Here is a 19311-nt window from a genome sequence, read left to right on the forward strand (position 1 = left end):
TACCAACACTCTTCAGGCTGCTCATCCCCCTGGTGTCTCCAGGAAGGAACAGTGGCTCCATAGCTGATCATTACATCTGTTGCTAACACTGCCAGCTGTCCAGTGTGTGTCATTCAGAGAGGTTCACCAGCCCCTGTCCTGTGTGCCACCACACCCTGCTGATCAAACAGCACTTTCCATGTTAATCTTCAGGCCCCATGTACTTTGATTTGCTTGGTACAAAATTAGTAGAGCAAGCATTGTGTCTTCAGTGGCACAAAATATCTTATCAATATTTCAGCAACAGCAACTAATTCCAAATAGTAGTTCAGACATCACCAAGAAGTACTGGAAGGAATATTTAATTTATTCATTAGTGAAGCCTACTGTGTGATAATTGCACTGCATTTTCCTTTTTTTCTGTTGTAGAAGAACCATGTCTTTCTAGGCAGGATTCTCTATGATGCAGAACAGTTCAGCTTCTACTGAAGTTGATATAAAAGTGTTTAGAAGCATTTGGAAAGATCACAAGATCCGGCAGATCTGCACCCTTGATGCCGTTATTAAAAAACATTCATCATGGGAGTTCTGGCTCTCCCAAAGAAGTTTTTGGGTACATTTGGTATTAATTCCTTCAGGCTGAGACGCTGGAAAATATTCAATAAGTAATAAAGTAGCCAAAGGTATATGTTAATTTTTATAATGGGTAAAAAAAGAGCATTTCTAAATCATGTCTCAAAGCGAAGAGACTATTTCTATGGCATCCAAAATTTACAACAAGGAAATAGAAATAGACAAAAATTTGTCAAGGAAAAAAATTGTCAGTTTTTAGTATTAGTAAAAAATTACTGAATTGCTCATCACAATCAAATTAAGGATGGTGTGGATTGTTTTCATGACTTGAGTCAAATATAAGGCATTATTTCACAGCCAATATTGATTAAACTTTAAAAACAAAAAGTTGTGCCTAATTTTGTTCAATGGCTTAGTTCCTTTACGTTAGGAGAATCTGAGCTGGCTTTAACTATTGCCTGCAGCACAATGCTAACTTCACCCTCAGGAAGGGTGAACAGAGGAACAGAGCTGCTGCCAGTGAAAAGCAGTAATTTCCTCTCGGGCTCATAGAAGAGCTGTTGAAGACTATGCTCCACCAAGATGAACAAAAGTGATGTCAGCACTACCTCTTAAGTTTTCATCCTCCTTTGAGTTGCTTTATGATCTGCAATTTGAGCTTTACTGTTCCAGAGAATGGATTGCTGCACAGTGCCTTTTTTGAACAGGGACATTCCTGTACTTAGTTTTCCAGAAAGAGCTGAGGTTTTGACTGCATTTATTTGAGTATGTGTTTGTACTGGATCCAGTCCACATAACCAGTCATACTTGAACAGACAGAAATGGGGCATAAATAGTCTCCATTTACTTGAGAGAGACATTGTGAGCATCTACAGAATATGGGTGTGAAATGGCAGCAGGGCCTAGCAGAAGTGTGTGTGTATGGTCACATTACTAATGGCAGATACCAGTCTGTGCTGACACCCTTCTAACTGAGGTAGAAATGTGGGACTTCAGTGAATGTGATTGTGTAATGGTAAATTTGTACTGATCTCCTGAGAAAAGTGAGGAAAAACAGCTAATAAAGAATGGGCTGATAACAGAGAAGCAACAGCCTAATGCTACTGAAAAATACCATATCAGGCATTGAGAAAAGTACTTTGCTGTCTGAAGAAAGCTTAGATACATGAAATGTATATCAATGTACCCTTATTTCCTTTTGAAGGATCGACGCTTTAATGATGAGATTGACAAACTGACTGGATACAAGACAAAGTCACTCTTGTGCATGCCCATAAGAAACAGTGATGGAGAGATTATTGGTGTTGCCCAAGCAATAAATAAGACTCCAGGAGGTGCCCCTTTTTCTGACGATGATGAAAAGGTAAGGTTACCTTTACTTTTGCATGCTTTCTAATTTTTTTCTCTAATTCAGTAGACTTGTCTAAAGAGACAATCTAAATTAGTAAATGGAACATGATTTGTATTATGCACTTCTGGAAGTGCATAACAAAGTGTACAATTTTGTTGTTTACAATAGAAAATGAAATAGAAATAAGAAAGAAAAAATAAAATAGAAAATCTGTTCTGTAAATGTCTGAGTTCCTCTGTTAATCTTATGCAGACCTTTTTTTCTGTAGTAGACCTTAATAGGAAGTCTTTTTTATTTTTGAAAACTTAATGTGTAAGAATTAGTTTGGGGGGAAATTATCACAGAGATACTCCTAAGTTTGCTGTCTCTAAAAATCAAGATCTTCTTTCAGTACTTTCCATGGGATAAATAAATGCCTGTAGCATATGCAAAAGAAATTTTATTTTAGAGAAATTATGCATATACAAATCTGTTATTCCAAAATATTTGAGACTTGCCAATACTTAAAGAAAAAGAGGATGGAAAGGAACGGCAGGCATGTGTATCTCAGGTGGAATTTGGAGAGTAAAGTAAGCTCAAAAGGCAGAAAAGTAGAAGTATCTGCAAGGAAGAAATTTGAATTAAAGACAGGGGTCTTTGCTGCTGATGAAGGCAAATGTATTCAGCTGACCGTAGAGGGAAAATGTGCAGGAAGCCAAAATGTGACTGGGGAAGAGAATGGTAGAGGGCAGCAAACTGGGGAGGAACAGAACTGCAACTCTGTCAGCCCAGGAGAGAGAAATGGAATCTCCTTTAAGTACGCAATAGGGAACTACTCTACTGTATTGAAATAGTGTTGAATCTCATTTCTGTGGAAGTGTAGTTAGAAGCAGACTTTTCCTCCAAAAAGCTCTTTGTATTGATTCAAATGCAGTTAACGTTATACACCCTTTTTAAAACAATAAAAATAATTAACTTTTGGTTTTTATTCTGCAGGGTGTTTGTGTAACTGATTTAGCATAGTGATTTAGATTGAATTAACTAACTTTAAATATAACTCTCAATTTTCAGATAGTACTTTATCTGAAGTTATCCAGTACTTCTTAAATTCCTTCTTTAGAAGCTATCTAAACTTGGGTAACCATAGGTTGCTTCTGAGTTACTTTTGATTCTTGAGAATCTTGGATGTTGAATATTGATTTATTAGCAATGTATGCCTCAATGGGTAACTAAATGCAAATTAAATCTTCCCTGAATAGGGGTTTTCAGCACTTGTAAAGAGAATTTTGTTTAAAATACAGCTTTTAACATGGATCCTACATTTGATTATCATACATTCAACCAGCAAAACAACTGTGTATATTTGAATTGTATATTACATAAATATTCTAATGTATGAGTATCTGATGCTGATGCTGAGGCATTTGCTTCCATTCAGTGACTACCAAATATTATCTAAAAATTAGCAAATTGCCCATACTGTGTCATCTTTATTTTGTTCTCAGTAATTTAGATCACTGTTAGAGTTATAAACCTGTATGTTAGAACCCTTCAAGAATATATTGAATGGGTTCTGACATGTAGATTTTATGGAAAAATAAATGAGAACATAACCATCATTTTGCCTTGTAATAGATTTTGGATTTAATGAGGCCTGGGCAGTCCAAGTGCTGTTATTTCAAAACCCATGCTTTAAAGTTTTTTTACTCAGTTGGTAACATAGAAAGCAAGATATATCTCTGGGAAGCAAGAGAGCACATACTTTCAGGAGAACTGCCTTGCAGGATTATCAAACAGGGATTTTAACCAAAATATCAACATAGATGTTTGTGATGAAAGTAGGCAGGTGAAAACTGAGAAACCCTCTTCAGAGTAAGAAAAGAAAACTTTGGAAGCCTGGGTATTGAGGTGGCTTGTGCAGAAAGTCTGATGAGTAGCTGGCAAAAGACCTATATGCAGCTTTATGTTGATGTTACAGTTTCTGACAATCAGCAGCTTCAGAATGGTTAGCAAATGCAAATGTAAATTAGCAGTCTTTTTCCTGCCCCTGAAAACCTCTCCGAGAAATGTAAGTATCATTTGAGTCTGGCTTTTGTTTGCAAGTGTCATTCCTCTCTTAGTATTGTGTGAAGCAATTAAAATAATCTGTTGGAGTTTTTTAATAAAATGACAAGACTATATTGTCTAATGAAATGTCTCTTGGCAGCACTGCTGTCTCGAGTCAATAGGAAACAAAGACTTATGTTTTCAATTAGAATTAAGTAGATGCTAGCATCATTTTTATGTACTCTTAGTTGTTTTCAGGAATTTAACAGCAAATAAAATATTTAAGGTCTGAGGAGTTTTTAATGCTCTCAAGCTGTAACCAAGTTTATATTTTGCAGCATCTAAAATGGAGTATTGTATTGCAAAGTTCTTCTGGTTTTGTTTCTCGTGGCAAATTCTCAGGGTTTTCTTTTACATGTCTGACCACAGTGTTAAAAGCACAACACTAAGAACAAATGGAAGTGAATTTTCCACATTTAATATTGTTTCCCACTGCCAAATTTCTTTTTTCCTTTTGGTGTTAGGGATATTTTAACCAATTCATTGTTTAAGTGCAAAATTAGATGACAGCCACAAGCATGAGAGAAAGATGCTCAGAGTCACAATGTATTTTGTCACCCCAGCATCAGTTGAACAGACTGATTTTGGAGATTTTCAGTTTGATACAAATGATATTAGAATACCTTATTACCCATAATAGTCATCACTATTACACTATCTTGTGTAATTGGTAACTTTTTGGAAAAATAGCACTTTTACATGTATTTTGCAAATGAAGAGACCCGTTCATTTGCACAGACAAAGAGTAGAGAGATAAAAGCCCTGAACCCTTGGAAAGAACTGTGCTCCCAACATGCATTCCCTGGACTGGGCTGAAGATTCACTGAGGGAGGGGTATGTGCTGTTTGCTGGTGAGTCATACATGTTCCAGGACTGCTGAGAAAAGCCTAACAAGACTTTGACAGTCTGTGGTTTCGATTATTGTCTGCCCTTTAGAGTCTTCTGAAACTCAGTGCCAAAACAAATCTAGTTCTCCATCAGAGAGGCTTAACAAACAGCACTAGCAGCTCCATGGTCACTTAAATTGGCATCCTGTTCTCTCTGCCTCTGACATCCTCCTCCTCTGAGAGAAGTGAATTGACTGCAGGGAAAGTACCCAGGGCTGCCATCTCGAGTTAAACCCTGCTGGCTTTGCTGCAAACCAGTAGTCTGAACCAGCAGTGAGACCTGGGAGGGGGAAGTAAGAACTGGATTTGTTGTCTGTGCTCTGTGGGTAGTTTTATTAAGGATGTCTATAGGGTACAGGATTTATCTGATGTGTATTTGGTTTGTGGGGGCTTGAAGATAAGTGTTCTCATGCTCAAACATTTTATTTCTCACATTCCTAATAGCAGCCTTGTGATTCTGAATTTTCCAATTTATTGTGCTCTTCTTGGTCCATAGTCATTAAAGCTTAAATATATCCTACATTAGGTGTACCATAGTGATGAATGATTTCCAGGGATTTTGCTGTACCTGCTAATTCATTTTCTGTAAGTTTTTGCATGATGAGCTTACAGTCACGCTGGCAGATAGCAATTTTAAAGTCAGTAAGGACCATTCCTTCATCTTAGGGAAGTAATCAACTGTAAATAAAATTACTAGGAAAGGAAGTGATCCAGAACAGGCAAGCATCTCTTGCTTGCTGTGAAAATGATAACTGCAGCTCTAGGAACGTGTGGAATTTACACAAAAAAAAAGTCACCTGAAAATAATTGATGGATCCACTACAGAGGAACAAATGAGAAACAAATTAGATCAAGAAATTTTTTTTGTATGTTCTATATATGGCAGTATGTCACAACCTCCTGCTAATACCTGCCTTGGTTCTCTTGCTTGGCAGTGACATTCCAAAATCTATTATTTAAAAATGGCATAATCCTCAAAGGTATCATATGGCCCATATGTCACGTATCTCCCACTGCAAGAGACAAATTTGCTGAAAGAAGACTGAAAATAACGAAGACATTTGAAGGATGAAGGTGCTGAAGCACCACAGCTATCTGGGAAAACTCTAATGGTCTATTAGGCACACTTCTAGAAAAGTACATACTACACAAACCCAAATTAAAATAAATCACAGTAACTGAACTGTCTTGCTGAGGGAGTTTAAAGCAATTTGCCACTAGGATATTTACTTTATCAAGGCAGCTTAACACCACTGGTTTGCAACCAACAGCACAAAATGACTGCCATGACAGACATTGGCACGGACTTCTTTCAGTCTTGTATACATTCAGTCACACTTTCAAGTTAAGCTGGAAGTCTAGATTTCTTTTTAATTACAGAACTTCAAACATACTCAAAACTTAAAAACCTCTCTATATCATTACCTCTGTTTTGAGACTGGTGGTTAATATTTGAATTGGGCATCTTCATCTCTGAGGTATGAAAACCTGCCTAAGATGTGTTGCAGGGATATTTCAGGGAACCATATATTTTTCCAAATATAAATGTGTATTTTCCTAGACTTGTGGTATGCTTTGTTTCTGTGTGTTTATGGTACATTTTACACTAAACTCTTGATACTTGCTTGATGCCTCCAGACATTATCATAAAACAAATAAACAAATGGTCAGATTTGGTGTCAGGAAGGGTTTCCTCTATAGAACAGCTCAAGACAAATTATGATGGGGTTTTTTATGGGGACTGGAGTTTTGTTCTTACCTTCCTTACTCTATTATACAAGACATCTGGATTCTTCCTGCAATTGCCAGCAGGAATCTGAACCTGTTGGTTCTTCCCATATTGCCTGTGCTTGTATCTTCTTAATTAATATGGAGAGACTTGAATAAATAAGAGCTCTTATCTGTAAGCCTTGACTGTCATTTGGCTAATATTTGTAGTATTTGACTCAGAGCTCACTAAGCTAGACTAAAGAATCTCTGCTGACTTAATGGGCTTTTTAAAATCAAACCTCAGTTCCTTTCTAACATAGGAACATTTAATTAATGCAGACCCCCAAGTCTATTTATGAAGCTTCAATTCATCCATGTCAGATCACTGAAAAGAGATTGGTTAAGGAGCAGTTTTGGCTCCTATTGCTTCCACTGAAGGAGACAGGTTCACAGTCGACTATGCTGCTTTCCTTCATGCTTTTTTCAGTCACATTATCAAAAATTACTTTTACTAATTATATCCGTCCAAGAAAAAAATCCAGAGGAGTGATGAGGATAACTCATATATTCAGAGACATGACTTATGAAGCATTCAGTTGTACCTTCAGACTAAATCTTATTAAGAGAAATGTTGGGTGTTCCTGCAGATTCTGAAGCATAGAAATAGCCCTGGAGCTTGTGTTCTGTTTTCTCCTCTCGTTATTATTCACAAGGCGTTGCAGCAGGAGAAGGAAGCCCAGATCTCTTCTGGTCAAACACAGGCACAACTTCTCAGAAGACTGGAAATGCAACCCAGTGCCATGATCATGGAAGCCTCTGTGCAGCCATATTACATTATTCAATCAGAAGGGAATAAATTTTTTAACAGGAAGCCTAAAAGCTAAGAATTCTGAAGTTCTGATGGTAACTCTCAGACACCGTAGTAACTAGAAAGGGTGATGTTAATACATTTTTTTATTAATAGATTTTCCACTTCAAAGCTTGGAATACCAAAACAACAATAATACAAAGGCTGGGGAGGATCAGAATTTTGTTTTATACATCTGTCATAAAAAAAGAAAGAAAGCCTGTGGGTCTTGAAAGCCTTGATGTGTACTTGTGTTACAGTGTAACACCAAGGTACTGTCTATATAAGGAATTTATTAGAAAATCAGGTTTTGTTGTTTGATGGTTTGTTTCAGGGTTTTTTTTTTTTTCTGGGGAAAACCCTGTACTTCCATTACCTAAGAAATAAAGTTTTTACTTGCAGCTGTCTTTCTTTTCTAGGCAAAACTCTCTGAAACAAAGTAAATTATTTTGATCAGATGGCTTATTAAAAAAATCTTGTTTGCTTGAAGTGAAATCTGCACTGGGGCCTTGTTACAGAAGCATGTAAGAGGAAACCTTTGTGGTCAACAGCTGGTGAAACCTTTATTTCTGACAGTTACTGGAGATGTGCCCTGTGGGCTGGATGGGAGGACTTGGTCCCTAGTGAAGTGTTTTCTGAACTTCTGTCAGTCTATTCAGTTCTCCATAGCTGTTCTTCATAATAACTTCAAGGCTTGATATACTTTTAGAAAATAGCATTTTGCATCTCCTGTGAATTACCTATCTTTCCTGAAGCAGAATGAAATGTTCATACAGCAGTTCCTGCCATCAAAAGTATTTCCCCCTGGAATAGCGATGCAGAGCCTATCTGTAGCTATAGGTTACATGATGAGATATTGGAAACTTCTTAGCAAATAATTTTGCTAAAAATTAAGTCAACCTCTGACCTTCAGCAAGTTAATACAGGCTTTAATAAGAAACTGTAATTAAAACAGAATTGTTGTTCTAGCACTGATTCACAGTATCCCCTTGAGCGAATCACTTTACAGTGATCTCTCTTCTGAAACCTAATTCTAAAAATGGCATTAGGTTGTTCCATATGTGTTATCAGATTTTCAATTTTAAGTATTCTTACTTTATAATAAGGAAATAATTTTCCATTTTTGACTCAGTCTGAGCTTTTGAAGCCTTGTTGACTACTTGCTTTGCAAGTAGCATCCCTTATTCAAACAGATGTGTTAAAAAACACCAAAACAATTTAAAAAAATCCATTTCAGCAGTTTGTTTAATAGTTCCAGCTTTGCTTATAATATTTCACATCTCTGTTCCAGCTTTACCTATAGTGTTTCTCACTCCCATGAAAACTGTGCCACCCTGCTGTCTTTTGTTTGCAAAAGTGTAGCTGCTCTTTAACTGGCAAACTCCTGACTGTACATTAGAAGGAATTCAGCCCTCACCTATGCTATTTTAGCAATTGTCCACCTGAGAAATTCCTGTCTGCATCCCAGCAGCTGGAGTATGTAAGCACAACATAGCTGTAATGCCTGTTAGGAGGATACAGCAATGTGTCTCCTCTACATCTGGGAGATAGCTGCTTAAATCTGTGGCCACAAATGAATAAAACTCTTGTCCTTGTCTTTCATGGGACCTTTCTCTGTCAGCAGCTAAAAGCAAGTGCCTGGAACGAGGCAAGCATGGGATGGTATTTCTCTCATGTAGCCCAACAGTGTACTGTTATTTGCAGCTCAGGACCAGACATGGTATCTGTGTATTTAATACCACCCCAGGGATTTTCTGCTTAGGAATTTATTCCGGCATTTCTTGGAGCAGGAAAAGTTAAAAATTTCACAATATCCTGCACATTGTATGAAGAACTACCATGTGACTTTAATTAATTTAATGTTACTCCTTCTTGTTTTGCTTTTAGTGAACAGACTGAAAAGTCATTCCCTATTAATTTTCATCCTAGTTGTTTTGCCCTAAAAATCTTCACCAGTTCCCACCTGGTGCAGCAGTTTTTTCTGTAGTTATCTGTGTGCTTTGGCAGGAGGGATGCCTGCTCCCCAAAACCCCTGGTCAGTGTCTCTTCACTGATGAGGCAGTACCATTGGTAATTTTCATATCTGGAACATTAGAAGACATGGGAACCAATTTTTTGTACACTTGAGCCTGATAAAACAACAACTGCACATTTCTTAGCATTTTAAGTTATGCCCAGAACTGTTTTTAAAAGCCTGGGCAGATCTTCATTGCTTCTTTTGACACCTCGCTGTCACTGCATTACCACGAAATAAATTTTTGTTTGTCCCTTAACTAGCTAGTTCATTTTGCTGATTGTTAGTTTTAGCAAAAACTGTGTCTTTTCATATGAAAGATTCCATAGCTCCCTGAATCACTGAGAATGCTGTGCTTTTAATTCAAGAAAGCCCAACCTGCAACAAAGCATGAAAAATTAGTTACCAGTAAAATTAGTCAACAAGATTAAGGGTTACTGGGCAGCCAGATTACATGTTCTAGACTGGAGCTCACTCAAATTATGAAAGCTGAAGTAATTTAACCATTAATGATAATAATTTGGCATCTCTTGCATAGCTGGCAAGAATTAAACTAGGGTTAAAACAATTTTATGATGATTTTTGTGCTTGAAATGTTGGAACTGTAAGAGAATTGAGCCACATTGTTCATAACCGTGAATGGTGGTCAGAAATTTCACGCAGTAAATTATTCAGTGCACTTCAGGTAACCCTTAACAGGTTTATTGAACTGTACTTAGAAAAATGTTTCCTGTGAACAGCATGGTGAGAGAGGTGGGACACCAGGAAGAATGCTTCATTTTAAAGTGTTTTGTGAAAGCTCTGAGTAGGACCCTTAATTGTTAATTTGGTCTCTGGGAAACCTTATTACTTAGAATAATTATTCACATACATTATTAGTGAAACAAAACAATATTTATATTGACAGCTATTAAAGCTAAAGCCTTTGGACTAAATTTGACATAGATTTAACCTTAATATTAATTTGCTAGCAGCTTGCTGTCCCTGTGATAGAATGGGTAAAAACAAACCTTGTTCTTTTCTGGTTTTTTGGGGTGGGTTTGTGTTGAGTTTTGGGGTTTTTTTGCAAGAAAAAGCTTTTGCTGCATGAAAACAGACTGGCATTTTGCAAAGCTGGTGTCATGGTTACAAAGCAAATTCATTGATAATAGCTCTCCAGAGTTGTGGCATGATTTTAGTGCCAAGCAGCGATGGGCTTGTGGACCTCCAAGAGCTGAGGATGTCCTGGGTGATGCGATGAGTGTCAGTGGGATATCTCACAGGACAGCAGGGCCACGTGTTGAGGTCTGGGCTGGAGCAGCCCTGCAGACTTGCCCCACTGAGCAAACAGCTGTGAATATGGAACTGCTCCCTACTGAGGAGAGGAGGCTTTGAAAGGGGGAAGCTTGCCAAGACATGTTACCATAAACACAATCTGATTTTCTTTTTCTGTCACCCCAAGTAGAAAACATGGCTAGTGGGGGCCTTTGTACTTCCTTCTGTGCTTGAATCCCAAAGGTTGGTAATCTGCTCTAGCCTAGGATTTCAGGGCTTCAACTCAAATTGTAAAGTCATGAGCTTTTAATCCTGAACGTCCAGAAATTTTGATTTTTAGTAGTGGCAAAGTTTGTTGCTACTCTACTGGGCATGCACAGCAGCTGAAACGTCACCTCTATAATAAAGCTGTTTCAAGGGGAAACTCTGATCCCTAGTCTCTTAAACAATATCAAATAATTCTGAACGTCAAGAAGTTGGTAAAATTAGAGCAGTGAAGATGTGGATGACTTACAAAAGCTGAAGTCTGCCTGCAGAAGTATTAAACCAGCAGACTGAGGAGAAGCTTCTCACTAAAAAATTACAGCAACTGCATTTAACCTATATTTTGGAAAAACATACATGTTTTTATAGAGACTGTAGTTTGGCTTATAAGTGGAGAAATTACTTCTAGTTTTGTGTGATTTCATTAACATCTGACCACTGGGTGATGAACTCACTAGTGTCTGCCAGACCAAGCAGTTCATATAGAAATGGAAAGCATTTTCTTTTTCTGAATTGGATTTTGGAAATCACTGCACATAGGAAGCAGAGGCCATTCCAGTGGGATATGAAAAGCCACTATAAAAGCCTATGGGAATGAGCTTGAGCATTTTATGTGTTCATCTATCGGTTTGCATTTGTTGCATTAATGCTTACTTTTGGAAGAATAAAGAGGTGGGGGTTGTTGGTTGGTTGGGGTTTTTTTTCCCCCTCAACCTATTACAGCTTTTAACATTCTTTAAAAATTAAATTTATAATTTAAAAATTAAATTCCATTCTCAGAGTAGGAATGGTGACAAACTTATTTGATAAGCCTCTGCATATAAGGAGGATTCAATAAAATGAATATGAAAATGAGTTCCACTGGGTAAGTACTCTGTGATCATGTTCCTCACTGATGTCATACTTCAGTACTATGTCCTCAATATTAAAACAAAATACTTCAATTATTGTTTCATCAGGTACTTAGACTTTCTTTTAATGAAAACTGAACTAGAGATGAATAATCAGAATTGATTCTAATTTAATTTTATTATAATATGCATGGCCTTCTGTTTTGCATCTGCTGTCAGTTTTGTGGATTTTATTAGAATAGATACGTCAAGTCAGATACTAAGATCTATTTTTGCTTATATAAAAAGATTAAATGCTTGATGCTTGTAGTAGAATGTGATGTTGGAGCAGGAAGCATCTAACTGTTAAAACAGTATCTCATGAATATTTTTAAACAGAACCTGCTTTTTTGGCATAGTTGCTGTACTTCTGATGGGAAGTTACAGTGAGACTTTATATAAATATAATTGCGAGCACTTGAATATAACTGTGAATCATGAAAGTGAATATCAGGAACAATAACCAGAACATTGTGTATCTGGATGTATCTTTTACAATGGCAGAGTTACAACAATAGAACTTGTTAGGGTTTTTGCTTTAATGGAATTATTTTGCATTTCCTTTTCTCTCAATATTTTAATTTTGTGAGTTGATTCTGCTTTTCTTGGAAGAGAGAGGTCTCTGCAGCAGCTGCTGCAAGTATCCACTGCCATGCTCAATGGCATGGTTATAATTCTCCTGTTAGTATGGCAGTGGGATTACTGAATTAAAACTCAAATCTGTGGTCTTGTGATTGTACTTTTGCAGTAACCAAAGCTGCATGTTGCTGCTTTCATTTGTCACAGAAAAAAAAACCAAACCAGGAACGGGCTGATTGTTAAATAGCATTTAGAAGCACAGGCACGGATACAGAAACTGTTAGCTCTTTAAGACAGGTTTTTGCAGCAGGGAGGGAGTGGAGGCGGGAATGGGCAGGGCTGAGGGAGTGAAAAGCTGTGGCACACCCAGGCTGAGGACACAGCCCAAGTGATGGGAAGCATCCTGCACTCCTGTGCTTGAGGCTCGCACTCGTGTGCTACCAGAAAAGGGTCTCACCCCCTCTAGTGGCTTGCCTTCCTCTCTGGTGGTGATAATACTACAAATTTAAGTGAGCACGTATAGGTAGAGTACGGGCTCCCAAAGATAAAGGGTGATTCTCCTATAGCTTCATGTTTCTGCTATTTTTTTTTTTTTTACACTTTTAGCACGACAGCATGTTTTGTGTTAATTAAGCATAAACCGAGTGCGCCATCCTTAGGGTGGCTCTGCCATTGGGACAGACGCTGACTCCGCGTGAGTGCGGGCCGGTTCTAGGCCGGCCGGGCTCCCAAAGCCGTGGGCAGCCCTCACACCGACCCCGCCCTTTGCCCCGCGGGCCCGGCGCTGTCCGGGCCGCGCCGCCTGCACAGCGCCACCCAGCGGCGGACGGCCGCCACGGCAGCCGCCGCCGCCTCGGGCTCCTGGTCCCTTATTTTATCTCTAAGTCCCGCTGAACCTCAGCAACTCGTACTTCTGATTCCAGCTCCTGCCTAGGAGAGGCTCCTCATGGCTGCCTTAAATGCTGAACGAACGATGTTTGCTGTTTCTGTGTAGCCTCAGACCTTGTTTGCCTCCCACTTTTCAGCTTTCCTCTGAGGCTGACAAGATGAAGAAACTTCAAGTGTGCTTCAGGTATCATCACTCAAAAATAGTCTATGGCTACCCATCTGAGAAATGGCTTGCACTCAATAGCTGTCTCCCTGTTCGTCCATAAAGTTATCCAGCATCTCTGTATGTACTGGTGCTTCAGTACAGCAGTATCATCAATGATTAAAAATTGAACAACATTTCCTTTTGTTAGATGCTGAAAACGGCTGAACATTTTCCGACAGAGTATTTTTTCAGTGACTTATAGCTTCATCACATTGTAGATGTTTAAGGTGAATGCATTTTTTCCTCAGTAAGAAACTCCTTTGAATTTTTCCTATTTTCTTTTATTCTATTTAATTTTTTTTTTCTTAAACTGTTTTTGAAAATATTTCTTTGACCAGCTATTGCACATTGGTCACTGGCAGAGCTGAGAAAGAAACCACAACTGACTGTTTACTTCTATGTGTCCTGGCTACTGGGCCTAATCTTCTCTTCCATTTAAAAGAGAGAAAAAAATTGTATGCTGACTATATTCTGAGTGAGATGGTGACATTGAAGGCAGCATAACTGCAGCTATCATGAGGAAAAGTGAATTGTTGAATTTGGTTAAAGGACATGAAGAACTCAGTGTAATTGCTGAGTAGACAGCTGAGTATTTGGAGACGAGTAAAGCCACTCTACCCAGGTGTTTAAGGACAGTCCCTTGGAGCAGTGAGGGATGGTGACCTGCCAGGTCAGTCTGGGAGAGGCTTTAAGGGCACTCCAGGCTTTTAGGCTGCATTTGTTTGCAGTTCTTGTTACAGGGCAGCAGGAGACTGGAAAAGTGGGTGTAGGGGGGCTTTTGGGTTTTTTTCCCCCCCCAGTGGTTTGGTGGAGGGAGGATTGGGTTTTTTTGTTAGGTTTGTTTTGTTCTTGTTTTTTTTTTTCCCAGCGTATGAAATCAGATTTAAAGTTACAAATTAAAAATTATTTGTTTTCAGAATTGATAAAGTCTTTGCAGCAAGCTTTTTATTTATAAAATGCCTTAGGCAATTTGTATGAGTATATGGAGTTCTTTGATTCTTTGCATTTGATAGTACTGCACCATCTATTGGTCTTTCTCAGTGAAATCAATTTATGCTTTGAGTTCAGTTCCTAAAAACACCATAAAATTCCCTGTGACACAGGTACTGGTAAAAATTTCATCATGAAAAAGTAGCAAGAACAAATCCCATTTACAAGACTGAGTAGTATTTCAGGGCAATTGACAGGCAGGCCTCCAGAATTCAGCCATTCTTTCTTGGGCTGTTCTAGTTCCATGAATAAAGAAAATACTTTCCTTATAGAAGCAGTGAATTTCTTACTATTCAAAAATAGTACCTAATGAATTAAAGACATTTTTTATTTTGATAAATATTAGATAAATTAATTGCTTCGTAAGAAGAGATGAAGTTGAAAATAATACTTTTGAAGCAAGAATAAACTAAAAAAGAAGACAGAAAAGATGGAAAAATGAGTGGGTGTAAGAACTGAACAAGACTGAATGCATATCAAAAGATACTCAAAACTAAGAATTATAGTTTCTTAAGCAGATAAGAAAAACGGGGTATTAGGAAAATATTTAAACTCATGGAAAAGAAATAAAAGCAGAAGGAGAGAAAATATGGACAAATGTGCAGTGAACTGAATTTGAATTTTTTTTTGTCGTACTTCTACTCAGCTTTAAGAAGCAGGGGTGTGTGACCCAGGGCACTTCCCTGATCAGACAGCCTTGCCTTGGTGAGTATTCAGTGCTTGATGAATGTCAATTTGTGCAGTCCAAAATTATGGAGACAAAAAAAGAAGAAACCTACTCAAACCCTAATTTAATCAAAGAAGACTTTTCTATTCTTGCACTTTTTATTAAAATATCTATGAGGGGTGCATAGATGCTCTTCCATTCTGTATGATGAATGGAAATAGTTTTCCTACTATTTCTGCACCTTAAAGACAAGATATCCTTACTCAGTTTATGATGTATTTTGACCTCTGGTACTACAGAATCAAGCTAAATTAACTCTGATACTACTTAAAGGCTAATTAACCATGATACTACTTAACTGGAAGCAAAGCCTTATTTTGCTGAGTGATCTGTAAAGATTTAAAATAATTTGGCCCTTATTGAACTGCTAATAATGTAGGCAGAAGCCAACCCTTAACATCAGTAAATTTGCACCAAGGAAGACAGCAGCACATTGATTTCTGAACACAGTTCAGCTACCTGAAATCCAGGGCTCTCCACTGTGCCATTCAACAGCCATATTAATATCAATACCCCACAGTTTTTCTTCTCAGGCACAGTGAGAAGTGTACATAAGTATATGAGTGGAAGGACCTTGTGTTGCTGGAAGCAAAATGCCTGTCTGTAAGTAACAGGAACAGGCTTGCTGACATACCTGATTTTCTGTATAAAGACTTTGTTTTTTTGTTGGTTTTTTTTTTCATTTAAACAGAGCTTTGTTTAGATACACAATCACTTCAATCCAAGATTAAAACATTATATGATTCTCAGAATTAAGGGGCAGGATGCTGTGTGCTTAGTAGGCATGAGATTAATAGCTTTGAACATTTTCACTGCAGCAGATGACTGTTTTACTCTCTGAGGGTGTATCCCATTGTATGTTTCATAATGCTTTTTCACAGAAGGGTCATATAGGCAGTTGTTCTGAACTCTTGCTCTTCTGTGCTCTTCACCAAGTTGCCCCAAAGAAAGAAAGGAAGGAAAATGGCCTCATGTGAAGCTGCAGGAAAAACTTGCAGATGAAGGAGAAAGATTTGTAATTGGTACCAAATGCTGATGCTTCCACAATCCTAGCTAGAAAAAGCCTGAGCATTGGGGAAGAGTGTCTGAAGGCAGAGACTGTAATGTGAAAATTTAAATACTTTTCTGGACCATTGACTGAGACACTCTAGGCAAGACTGTAATCATAAGCTTGGGACAACCATATTTTTCCTTGATTTAAATAACTTTTTTTTTTTTTTTTTTTAAGTCTGCAACATGCAAGTCTCCAAGTATAAAAAACCACTATAGGAAATAATTCCAATACTGCTGTGAGAGAAGATAGGATGGGTTTTTCCGTGCGTGTGTGACCCTGGAATCCTGTGTTTATCTTGCAGTCATGTGAAAAGTAACATGTTACCACATCAAATCCATAGATGTCTGCAAGATAAAATTGCACTGTGGGTTTTATCAGGGAGAAGCTGCATCCAGTTTTCATGGCTCCTCAAAGGCCAGCAAACTCAGTGTCCCCAAATTGTCTGTGCTTCACAGACAAGCACTTTAGGTAAATAATGACTGCTGTAGTTACACCACCAGAATCCAGCAGTGCTGTTCCAGTTTATAAATAGCTTTGTCTAGAAATCAGATAGCAGCATGTGCAGGTGTGAGTCATTAGTGCAGGAGACACAATGATGTGTGGAAAAAGCATGGCTCACATCCAAACCAGCCCACACACTTTCATCAGCCCCTTGAAGTCTGCAGAACAGAAAATAAATTTTTCAAGTCAGGATGCTGAAGGCCACCCAGACTTAAAACTCAAAGGTGCAGTAATATGGAATTCAGTGCTTCTTCCAATACATTGTTGATCAGTCATGCTCAAAAGGCAGGTTTTAAAGTCAGTAATTTACTGTCTTGAGTTAATTACCACTATTTCAATTACATACACAAATATGTGTCAAAGCTGCTTTCTGTAAATCATTGTTTTAGAACACATACTTGTAAGTTCCAAGGGATTAAGGAAATGTCCAAATTATTATTTGATTTTCTTTTTAAAACTTCACAAGTTGAAACTGGAAACAGTTAATGATATTGACCTCCTTGGTTGGAGAGTTAATGGAGGGTGTAATGAAGAAATCAACAAGTACCAAAATAGCACTTGGGATAAGGTGCTGGTTTTGGAGAGAATTCAAAGGAAAGAAAAAAGGAGCTTTTAGTTCAAGAACATTTAGTTTTAACTATTCTGGCAAATTTTATCCTTTCAAGGCTTAACTTAAGCTGAAAGCGGATACCTTCAGTCCTGATGCCAGGTGAGGATTCTCAGCAAAAAAACCTGAATTTTCAAACAGGATTCAAGTTATTTTTATAAATAAAGTTAAAAGACAGAAGTAAGTGAATCCTTATTCATATGAAAGCACATTTGCATCCTAGAACTGGTATGTTTTCAATACTGCAGCTTGAATCACTGTTTATCTTCATAAATTGTACATTTTACTATTTGTTGGACAATCTTTTTTGCCATATGTCTTCTTTTTCCTATTTTTGCAGTGAAGAGAGAAAAATGAAGCACAAGTTTGGATCATTTTCTCTAAATTTGAGGTCAGGTCTTGCCAAAAGGTACCATATACTTTTTTTGCTTACTGTCATTGAGATTACATTTAGGATTCAAGGTTCTGTGCAGAGATTAGAATCTTCTTTCCTTTTCTATCAGCACATTCTTGTGTATGGGCTAAACAAAAAAAACCCGTGGTATTTGGACATCCTGGTAAATGTAGAAGAGCATTATCCAAAAAGCAGGGAATGTCAAACCACTCTGGCTGTATGAAAAATCACCTGGTTCCACAGAAATTCTGTTAATATTTATGCTCAGCTTCTTCTGACTGACATCTGCCAGGAAAGGGTAAAGAAAACTTAATGTCAGCCTGCCTTCTGTGAAATTGGTACAGCCAGAATTGATTAAAAATAGCCTGAGGCATAAACCATCTTTCCACATTTTAAAGAATACAAAATTCTGTAAAGCCATGTAAATCCAAATTATGATGTCAGTGGTATAACTACAGTGATGTAGATCAGAGCACTGTTTGGCTCAGTTACTTTTCTGCTATTGTTTCTTGAAACTGTGCTCATCATGAAGGAGAGGTAATATGTAATTTTTCAATACTTTTCTGTAAATAGTTTTATTAAGAAAGCAGTTCAGGAATTTTTCTGTACTTTGTGATGGGCTTCCAAAATCTCATTTCATTTGAAACAAATAAAAATTAGCCTTCTTCTTCCTTCTTGGGGTTTTAGAAGTTATTCTGTTGTTTTGGAATCAGGTTACTTTTAATTTGTCACAATTCAGTACTTGCCAACCTCAAACCACTAAAAATAGATAAGTTTCCTTCCAGCGAATTCTCTGTCACTTTACATAGTAGCTCTTCTAAAGATATTATTACTATACAGTGCTTTTTTTCTTCCTCAGATGTGAACTCAATGTGAGAGTTTAAGCTGTTTTGTTAAAGGCAAAGATTTTTAGGATTTATTCCCCTACTTCCTCATGTGAAACATTTTCACAATGTAATGGGCACAGATTACAATATATGTTAGAAGTGCTTTTAATCAGGTCTGGAAATACAAGATAGATACCAATTCAGATTGCCTAATTTGTATAATCAGATTCAAATAGCAACATGTGTCAAGCGTGTCCAGTTGTATAATCAATTCTGCTAGAATAAGATTCTGTGCTTTTGCAGAAATATTGCATTCCTGAGAAAAAATTTTTGAGTAAAAATGATACATTGAAAATACACTACATTCCTTGTCATTACTTTTCATCTTAAAAAGTGGAAAGAAGAGTTAGAGCAACTCTCTGTAGAAATGTATGAAGAGTAGACAGGTGCCACCAGCATGAAGTACCATGACATTCAGTACAATATTAGTCACTAAATATACATAAATTCAAAATAGGCAAATGGAGAAGACCACTGGAAAATTTCCCAATGTTGAGGAGAAACTCAATAAAATGATGTAAGGATGTATGTAAAAAGTATGATGTGATTATGTTGTGTTGTAGTGCTTCTAGGTATTATGGAAGAAAGGGTCAAGGTACAGATGCATCTTGGTTGGAAGAGAGAT

At 37.5% G+C, this 19311-nt stretch overlaps 1 protein-coding gene across 2 annotated transcripts in view; it reads left to right on the plus strand.

Annotated features, from left to right (window-relative positions):
• Positions 1-19311, plus strand: part of PDE11A (phosphodiesterase 11A) — a 106757-nt gene that overhangs the window by 11315 nt on the left and 76131 nt on the right. The window contains exon 2 of one of the 2 annotated variants that reach the window (XM_064718758.1): positions 1757-1915. In XM_064718758.1, coding sequence (XP_064574828.1) covers positions 1757-1915 — 159 coding nt within the window. Of the gene's footprint in view, positions 1-1756; positions 1916-17774; positions 17815-19311 lie in introns of those variants that run through there. The other variant, XM_064718759.1, reaches the window with a different exon arrangement.

Source organism: Zonotrichia leucophrys, chromosome 7 (genome assembly GCF_028769735.1).
Source record: "Zonotrichia leucophrys gambelii isolate GWCS_2022_RI chromosome 7, RI_Zleu_2.0, whole genome shotgun sequence".
In the NCBI taxonomy this organism is placed as follows: Eukaryota; Metazoa; Chordata; class Aves; order Passeriformes; family Passerellidae; genus Zonotrichia; species Zonotrichia leucophrys.